Here is a 10470-nt window from a genome sequence, read left to right as displayed (position 1 = left end):
AAATCCACCAACGATTACCCTGAATATGTATTGCAGAAGGATGTAATTGGACCAGGGGGTATTGATGATAGATTCAAGTGGAGATTTGATGCCGATCTCAATTCCATCACCAAATCAGTCCCCTTGATGTTCCAGAGGGTACATCTGTCTGACTCTGCTGTGTACTACTGTGCTCTGAAGCCCACCTTGACAACAGAATATACAGGACAACCCCCTTACAAAAACAATTTGATAGTGTTATATAAGACTCTTAGAGAGCCTGGTGTAAGCTCGTCCTCAATGCTTCCTAAGGCAGAGTTAATCTTAAGGATCTGACCCTTTTTTCCCAATTTTCGCCTAAAATGACATATCCAAATCTAACTGCCTGTTGCTCAAGACCTGAAGCAAGGATATGCATATTCTTGATACCATTTGAAAGGAAACACTTTGAAGTTTGTGGAAATGTGAAATTAATGTTGGAGAAAAAACACATTAGATCTGGTAAAAGATAATACATTTTTTGTACAATCATCTTTGAAATGCAAGTGAAAGGCCATAATGTATTATTCCAGCCCAGGCTGAATTTAGATTTTGGCCACTAGATGGAAGCAGCTTTCTGCCCATATCAGATATGTCAATGTCCTTTGAAATGTTCTTGTTACTTACAACCTCATGCTAATAGCATTAGCCTACGTTAGCTCAACTGTCCTGTGGGGGACCCACCGATCCTGTAGAAGTTAAACAGGTCAACATTCACAAGCACACTGGGCAAGACGGATTGCCAGGACGTGTGCTCCAGGCACGTACTGACGAACTGGCAGGTGTCTTCACTGACATTTTCAATTTGTCCCTGATTGAGTAATACCAACATGCTTCAAGCAGACTACCATAGTCCCTGTATCCAAGAACACTAAGGTAACCTGCCTAAATGACTACAAACCCATAGCACTCACATCTGTAGCCATGAAGTGCTTTGAAAGGCTGGTAATGGCTCACATTAACACCATTATCCCAGAAACCCTAGAGCCACTCCAATTTGCATACCGCTCAAACAGATCCACACATTATGCAATCTCTATTGCACTCCACACTGCCCTTTCCCACCTGGACAAAAGGAATACCTACGTGAGAATGCTATTCATTGACTACAGCTCAGTGTTCAACGCCATAGTGCCCTCAAAGCTCATCACTAAGCTAAGGATCCTGGATCTAAATTCTTCCCTCTGCAACTGGATCCTGGACTTCCTGATGGGCCGCCCCCAGGTGGTGAGGATAGGTAGCAACACATCTGCCACGCTGATCCTCAACACTGGAGCCCCTCAGGAGTGCGTGCTCAGCCCCCTCCTGTACTTCCTGTTCACCCACGACTGCATGGCCAGGCACGACTCCAACACCATCATTAAGTTTGCACACAACACAACAGTGGTAGGCCTGATCACCGACAACGACGAGACAGCCTATAGGGAGGAGGTAAAAGACCTGGCCGGGTGGTGCCAGAATAACAACCTATCCCTCAACGTAATCAAGACAAAGGAGCTGATCGTGGACTACAGGCAACGGAGCACAGTGCACGCCTCCATTCCCATTGACGGGGCTGAAGTGGAGCAGGTTAAGAGCTTCAAGTTCCTTAGTGTCCACATCACAAACAAACTAGTATGGTCCAAACACACCAAGACAGTTGTGAAGAGGGCACGACAAAACCTATTCCCCCTCACGAGACTGAAAAGATTGGCATGGGTCCTCAGATCCTCAAAAGGTTCTACAGCTGCAACATCCAGATCATCTTGCCTGGTTGCATCATTGCCTGGTATGGCAACTGCTTGGCTTCCGACCGCACTACGTAGGGTAGTGCCTACGGCCCAGAACATCACAAGGGGCTAAGTTGTCTGCCATCCAGGACCTCTACAGCAGGCAATGTTAGAGGAAGGCCCTAAAAAAGAGTCTGTTCTCTCTGCTACCGCATGGCATGCAAATCCGGAGTGCCAAGTCAGGAACCAAAAGGCTTCTCAACAGCTTTTAACCCCAAGCCATAAGACTCCTGAACAAGTAATCAAATGGCTACCGGACTACTTGCATTGTGCCCCCCCTACCTCCCCACCACCACCAACAACCCATATTTTACGCTGCTGCTACACTACTCTCTGTTTATCATCTATGCATAGTCACTTTAACTATTCATTCATATACATATTACCTCAATTAGCCCGACTAACCAGTGCCCACACACATTGGCTACCCAGACTATTTGCATTGTTCCCCCCCCCACCCGCCAACCCCCTCTTTTACGCTGCTGCTACTCTCTGTTTATTATCTATGCATAGTCACTTTAAATATACCTACATGTACATATTACCTCAATTAGCCTGACTAACCGGTGCCCCCACACATTGACTCTGTACCGGTACCACCTGTTATTTTCACTGTCATTTTACAGATTTAAAAATATATATTTCTTTACGTATCTATTGTTTACCTAATACCTATTTTCTTACTTAAAAATTGCACTGTTGGTTAGGGCTTGTAAGTAAGCATTTCAGTAAGAGATACCTGTTGTATTTGGCGCATGTGACAAATAAACTTTGATTTGATTTGGTCAGGAAATTACCAACAAGCTCATCTAAAACAAGTCATTTATGAATGTACTAGTTGTTGTACATCCTCTCAGAGTCTCTGTTTCACCCTCATTTGGGGGGTGTACTCCTCCTTGTTAGTAGTCCCACTATCTCCGGATACCATTGCTGCAGAGGAAGAAATTTAATAAAAGTGATTGAAGCTTATTTTTTAAGACTTTTTAGAAATCAACTTAATTATTGACATTTGAATGACAAGGGAACTGATTTTAATGCTGACTTAAATTGAGTTAAATTGAGATGGGCATCGAATCTCCCCTGGAATTCAATGGCATTATCCAGAAGTAGCCCGCTTCAGCAAATACTTTGTGAAATCATTAGCTCCCTGCTTGTACCAGAACAGGTCTGGATTTCTGTACACAGTATCAAATTGACAGTCCAATGTGACCTATTCTCCCTCAGTAGCGATCACATCTCCTGGTGGCTGAATGACTGATTCTTCTCCTCTGCATTCTGGAAAATAATGTAATACACATTTCCATTAAGGGAGAAAATAATCAAGCAACATGATTGAGGGAAAAAATATGCATAAAATTAATACTAGTATTATACAGAAATGGATATTTTAAAAAATTAAGGGATTGGAGCAAAGGCAGTAAGAAAATAAATGAATTAATAGTTATCATACCACAACAAAATGCAGCAAGGATCAGAAGTTTCTTCAGCCAAAATGTCTACTGTGATATGGGTAGGTAAGGAGAGAGCAAACACACTCATATGTGTCATGAGCTTGTGAAACCACTTCTTTAAAGATCTTACTCACGTCGGCTATGGAAAGCGTGATCACACAGTTGTCTGGAACAGCTGATGCTCTCATGCATGCCTCAGTGCTGCTTGCCTCGATGCGAGCATAGAAGTGATTTATCTCGTCTGGTAGGCTCGTGTCACTGGGCAGCTCGCGGCTGTGCTTCCTTTTGTAGTCTGTAATAGTTTGCAGGTCCTGCCACATCCGACGAGCGTCGGATCCGGTGTAGTAAGATTCAATCTTAGTCCTGTATTGGTGCTTTTCCTGTTTGATGGTTCGTCGCAGGGCATAGCAGGATTTCTTATAAGCTTCCGGGTTAGAGTCCCGCACCTTGAAAGCGGCAGCTCTACCCTTTAGCTCAGTGCGAATGTTGTCTGTAATCCATGGCTTCTGGTAGGGGTATGTGTGTACAGTCACTGTGGGGATGACGTTCTCGATGCACTTATTGATAAAGCCAGTGCCTGATGTGATGTACTCTTCAATGCCATCGGAAGAATCTCAGAACATATTCCAGTCTGTGCTAGCAAAATAGTCCTGAAGTTTAGCATCTGCTTCATCTGACCACTTTTTTATAGACCGAGTCACTGGTGCTTCCTGTGTTAATTTTTGTTTGAAGCAGGAATCAGGAGGATATAATTATGGTCAGATTTGCCAAATGGAGGGCGAGGGAAAGCTTTGTACGCATCTCTGTGTGTGGAATAAAGGTGATCTAGAATTGTTTTCCCTTTGGTTGTGCATTTAACATGCTGATAGAAATTAGGTGAAACTGATTTAAGTTTCCCTGCATTAAAGTCCCGGACACTAGTAGCGTCACCTCTGGGTGAGTGGTTTCCTGTTTAGTTATTTCCTTATACAGCTGACTGAGTGCAGTCTTAGTGCTAGCGTCCATCTGTGGTGGCAAATAAACAGCCATGAAAAAAATTGATGAAAACTCTCTTGGCAAATAGTGTGGTCTACAGCTCATCATGAGATACTCTACTTCAGGCGAGCAAAATCTAGAGACTTCCTTAGATTTCGTGCACCAGCTGTTGTTTACAAATATACACAGACCGCCCCCCTTGTCTTACCGGAGTGTGCTGTTCTATCTAGCCGGTTCAGCGTATAACCCGCCAGCTGAATGTTTTCCATGTCGTCATTTAGCCACGATTCGGTGAAACATAAGATATTACAGTTTTCATGCCGAAAACCCTAGACCCACTCCAATTAAAATATCCAAGATCAGTACCCCAATTCCTCCTCTACACTACAGTCTAAAGCTCTTTACTAAAGCTCTTTAAGTAGTTTAGTTGGAATAGGGTCCAGTGTGCAGCTTGAAGGTTTAGAGGCCATGATTATTTTCATCATTGTGTCAAGAGATATAGTACTAAAACACTTAAGTGTCTCTCTTGATCCTAGGTCCTGGCAGAGTTGTGCAGACTCAGGACAGCTGAGCTTTGGAAGAATACGCAGATTTAAAGAGGAGTCCGTAATTAGCTTTCTAATGATCATGATCTTTTCCTCAAAGAAGTTCATGAATTTATTACTGCTGAAGTGAAAGCCATCCTCACTTGGGGAATGCTGCTTTTTAGTTAGGATGATCGAGCAGCAGTGAGGGCTCTTCGATACTGCACGGTACTGTCTTTCCAAGCTAGTCGGAAGACTTCCAGTTTGGTGTGGCGCCATTTCCGTTCCAATTTTCTAGAAGCTTGCTTCAGAGCTCGGGTATTTTCTGTATACCAGGGAGCTAGTTTCTTATGACAAATGTTTTTAGCTTTTAGGGGTGCAACTGCATTTAGGGTATTGCGCAAGGTTAAATTGAGTTCCTCAGTTAGGTGGTTAACTGATTTTTGTCCTCTGACGTCCTTGGGTAGGCAGAAGGAGTCTGGAAGGGCATCAAGGAATCTTTGTGTTGTCTGAGAATTTATAGCACTTTGATGGTCCTTGGTTGGGGTCTGAGCAGATTATTTGTTGCGATTGCAAACGTAATAAAATTTCAACTGTTCTGCCTACGGCTATGGAACATTGACCTGTTCACTGGACGTGCTACCTGTCCCAGACCTGCCGTTTTCAACTCTCTAGAGACAGCAGGAGCAGAAGAGATACTCTGAATGATCGGCTATGAACTGTAAACTGATATTTACTCCTGAGGTGCTGACCTGTTGCACCCTCGACAACCACTGTGATTATTATTATTTGACCATGCTGGTCATCTATGAACATTTGAACATCTTGGCCATGTTCTGTTATAATCTCCACCCGGCACAGCAAGAAGAGGACTGGCCACCCCTCATAGCCTGGTTCCTCTCTAGGTTTCTTCCTAGGTTCTGGCCTTTCTAGGGAGTTTTTCCTAGCCACCGTGCTAGTACACCTGCATTGCTTGCTGTTTCTGGTTTTAGGCTGGGTTTCTGTACAGCACTTTGAGATATCAGCTGATGTACGAAGGGATTATAAATACATTTGATTTGATTTGATTTACAGAGGGTAGTGTGTACGGCCCAGTACATCAAATTACCTGTACCCCTGCACATTGAAGCGGTACCCGTAGCCCCTGTATATAGCCTTGTTATTGTTATGTCATTTCTTGTGTTACTTTTAGATTTGACTAGATTATTTTACTTTTTTTCACTTCAGTTTATTAAGTAAATATTTCCTTAACTTCTTGTCAATATTTTCACTTTGGAAAAAATCGTGCCCAATTTAAACGGCCTCGTACTCTATTCTAGATCATACACTATGCATATTATTATTACTATTGGATAGAAAACACTCTCAAGTTTCTAAAACTGTTTGAATTATATCTGTGAGTAAAACAGAACTAATTTGGCAGCAAACTTCCAGACAGGAAGTGAAAATTCTGAAAATGGGGCTCTGTTTCAGGGCCTGCCTAAATCTAACACGGCGGTTGCATTAAGAACCAGTGTATCTTTCATTTGCCATACAACAAGTATTTTTATGTAAAGTTTATGATGAGTTCTTTGGTCAGATCGGTCAGATTAGGTGAGTGTCCAAAATATCTCTGGAGATTCTGGTGAATCGATGCTACGTATTCACAATGTATAATCTGGATTTGTAGCTCTAAATATGCACATTTTCGAACGAAACATAATTGTATTGTATAACATGATGTTATAAGACTGTCATCTGATGAATTTGTTCAAGGTTAGTGATTCATTTTATCTCTATTTTGTCGGTTTTGTGCAAGCTATTTTCGCGGGGAGTAAATTGCGTTGTGTGTTTGGCTACTGTAGTGAGCTAATAGAAATATATATTGTGTTTTTGCTGTAAAACACTTAAAAAATCGGAAATATTGGCTGGATTCACAAGATGTTTATCTTTCATTTGCTGTACACCATGTATTTTTCATAAATGTTTTATGATGAGTATTTATGTATTTCACGTTGCTCTCTGTAATTATTCTGGCTGCTTCGGTGCTATTTGTGATGGTAGCTGCAATGTAAAACTATGATTTATACCTCAAATATGCACATTTTTCGAACAAAACATAAATGTATTGTATAACATGTTATAAGACTGTCATCTGATGAAGTTGTTTCTTGGTTAGCGACTAATTATATCTCTATTTGGTCGGTTTTGTGATAGCTACCTATGCGGTAGAAACATGGTGAAAATATGCGGTTGAGTCTTTGGCTATTGTGGTTAGCTAATATAAATACATATTGTGTTTTCGCTGTAAAACATTTTAAAAATCGGAAATGATGGCTGGATTCACAAGATGTTTATCTTTCATTTGCTGTATTGGACTTGTGATTTCATGAAAAGTATATTATATGATATCCCTGTCGCGTTAGGCTAGGCTATGCTAGTCAGCTTTTTTGATGAGGATGCTCCCGGATCCGGGATGGGTATCACTGAAAGGTTAACTCTATTTCTTGAACTGCATTGTTGGCTAAGGTCTTGAAAGTAAGCTTTTCACAGTAAGGCCTACACCTGTTGTATTCGTCACATGTGACAAATACATTTTGATTTGATTTGAAGCAATAATGGAGGGAATCTGCCTCCTACACCACCCAGTGGAGGGAATGAGAGATGCAGTATCACTGAAGAGAGGGCAAATTAGGGGAGAGGAGAGGAGATTAGAGGAGAGGAGAGAAGAGGAGAGATTGAACATTTTTAAAGCAACTTGTAGATACACTTTTAGGTAAACTAAGCAGAAATGATCAACTGAAAACTTTGCAGATGAAGCTGATTTAGAGGATTCAGCTTCTGTTGTGATATTAGTCAGTTTGACTTCCAACCCCTGCCATGTTGTTCATCTGGTCACTTATTATGTTCTCAGTAATGGGTAAGTTATGGCTTTCAAAGTAGTGTCATGTTTTCTGTTTTGAAAATTACAACAATACATTTTTATTTCAATGAAAACAATACTCAATGTTCATCTCTTCACATTTGCAGGTGGCACCTATGAGCAGACTATCGAGCCAAACCAACATGAAGTGTATGGAGAGCAGGGTTTCAATGTTCAACTTTCCTGCAACTACTCCTCTGCATACAGTGTACTGTGGTATAAACAGTATGCGGGATCAGCCCAATTCCTCCTCTTCATCCTGCACTCCACTGGGACTGGACAGAGAGCGGATTCTCTTGACTCTCACTTCTCTGGTAAACTGAACAAAGAGAAGACCAGTGTGGATCTGGAGAACTACTCTGCTGAAGTGACAGACTCTGCTCTGTACTACTGTGCTCTATGTCGGAGTGGCATAGGCTAAGATTCAATATATAGTAAATAACAGTATATACATATGAGATGAGTAATGCAATATATGTAAACATTATTAAAGTGGCATTATTAAAGTGACTAGTGTTCAATTTATTAAAGTGGCCTATGATTTCAAGTCGGTCTGTAAGCAGCAGCATCTCTGTGCTAGTGATGGCTGTTTTACAGTCTGATGGCCTTGAGATAGAAGCTGTTTTTCAGTCTCTCTGTCCCAGCTTTGATACAACTGGACTGACCTCACCTTCTGGATGATAGTGGGGTGAACCGGCAGTGGCTTGGATGGTTGTTGTTGGCCTTCCTGTGACATTCTGTGCTGTAGGTGTACTGGAGGGCCGGTAGTTTGACCCCGGTGATGCGTTGTGCAGACCACACCATCCTCTGGAGAGCCCTGCGATTGTGAGCTGTGCAATTGCCGTACCAGGCGGTGATGCAGCCCGACAGGATACTCTCAATTGTGCACCTGTAAAAGTTTGTGAGGGTTTTACATTTTACATTACATTTTAGTCATTTAGCAGACGCTCTTATCCAGAGCGACTTACAGTAGAGTGCATACATTTTATTACATTTTTATTATATATATATATATATATATATTTTTTTTTTTACATACTGAGACAAGGATATCCCAAGGATATCCCTACCGGTTTTATGTGACAAGCCACATTTCTTCAGCCTCCTGAGGTTGAAGAGGCGCTGTTGCACCTTCTTCCCCATGATGTTTGTGTGGGTGGACCATTTCAGTTTGTCAGTGATATGTATGCCGAGGAACTTAAAACTTTCCACCTTCTCCACTGCTGTCCCATCGATGTGGATAGGGGGGTGCTCCCTCTGCTGTTTCCTGAAGTCCACGATAATTTCCTTTGTTTTGTTGACGTTGAGTGAGAGGTTGTTTTCCTGACACCACACTCCGAGAGCCCTTACCTCCTCCCTGTAGGCTGTCTCGTCATTGCTGGTAATCAATACTAATACTGTTGTGTCATCTGCAAACTTGATGATTGAGTTGGAGGCGTGAATGGCCACACAGTCATGGGTGAACAGGGAGGACAGTAGGGGGCTGAGCACACACCCTTGTGGGGCACCAGTGTTGAGGATCAGCAAAGTGGAGATGTTGTTTCCTAACTTCACCACCTGGGGGAAGTCCGGGACCCAATTCCCAATTGCACAGGGCAGGGTTGAGACCCAGGGCCTCAAGCTTAATGACGAGCTTGGAGGTTACTATGGTGTTGAATGCTGAGCTATAGTCAATGAACAGCATTCTTACATAGGTATTCCTCTTGTCCAGATGGGATAGGGCAGTGTGCAGTGTGATGGTGATTGCACCATCTGTGGACCTATTGGACTGGTAAGCAAATGGAAGTGGGTCTATGATGATAGGTAAGGTGGAGGTGATATAATCCTTGACTAGTCTCTCAAAGCACTTCATGATGTCGGAAGTGAGTGCTACGGGGCAATAGTCATTTAGCTCAGTTACCTTCGCTTTCTTGGGAACAGGAACAATGGTGGCCCTCTTGAAGCAGACTGGGATAAGAATTGATTGAATATGTCCGTAAACACACCAGCCAGCTGGTCCGCGCATGCTCTGATGAAGCGGCTAGGGATGCCATCTGGGCCGGCAGCCTTGCGAGGGTTAACACGTTTAAATGTCTTTCTCAATTCGGCCATCGAGAAGGAGAGCACACAGTCCTTGGTAGCTGGCCGAGTCAGTGGCACTGTGTTATCCTCAAAGCGCGCAAAGAACGTGTTTAGCTTGTCTGGCAACTAGACGTTTGTGTCCGCGATGTGACTGGTTTTCCTTTTGTAGTCCATGATTGTCTGTAGACCCTGCCACATACGTCTCGTGTCTGAGCCGTTGAATTGCGACTCCACTTTTGTCAGGACCCGGTGAGAGAAACAATCACTAATAGTCGGCAGAACCCAGAAGATGAGGCAGACTCAGCAGTACTAGAGATGGTGGTTTAATAAAAGGACAAGATCTTCAGGCAAAGAATAAAAATCCACCACGTCCAAAAATAAAGCCAAGAGGCACAAAATGGATATCCTCCAAAATACAAAGAAACTCCACAAAGTGGTAAAAACAGCAGGGAAAAACAAACCTCAATAGACTACTCAAAAATACACAAGCACTAAACCAGAGAACCTCTGGAAAATCCAATAAGAGAAATATATGTTTCACAACAAGGCTGGGGCTGGGTGCTAACATACAAACACTGAGCAAAGAACTGAGGAATACACAGGGTTTAAATACTAACAAGGGAACGACACACAGGTGCAAACAATAATTAGAGCAAGGAAAAAACAAAAGGTACAAAAAAGGTGCAATGGGGACATCTAGTGACCAAAACCTGAACAGTCCTGGCCAAAACCTGACAGAATCCCCCTCCTAGGAACGGCTCCTGACGTTC

At 42.6% G+C, this 10470-nt stretch overlaps 1 gene segment (V, D, J or C); it reads left to right on the top strand.

Annotated features, from left to right (window-relative positions):
* Positions 1-1110: 1110 nt before the first annotated feature.
* On the top strand, positions 1111-8060 carry LOC139551263 (T cell receptor alpha variable 8-6-like). The segment is given in 2 exon segments: positions 1111-1255; positions 7747-8060. Coding segments are annotated over 2 exon segments (459 nt in total).
* The last annotated feature ends 2410 nt before the right edge of the window (positions 8061-10470 follow it).

The sequence above is a fragment of the Salvelinus alpinus genome, chromosome 23 (genome assembly GCF_045679555.1).
Source record: "Salvelinus alpinus chromosome 23, SLU_Salpinus.1, whole genome shotgun sequence".
Classification (NCBI taxonomy): domain Eukaryota; kingdom Metazoa; phylum Chordata; class Actinopteri; order Salmoniformes; family Salmonidae; genus Salvelinus; species Salvelinus alpinus.
The sequence above is the reverse complement of the archived record's forward strand: the minus strand, read 5'-3'. Positions and strand labels throughout refer to the sequence as shown.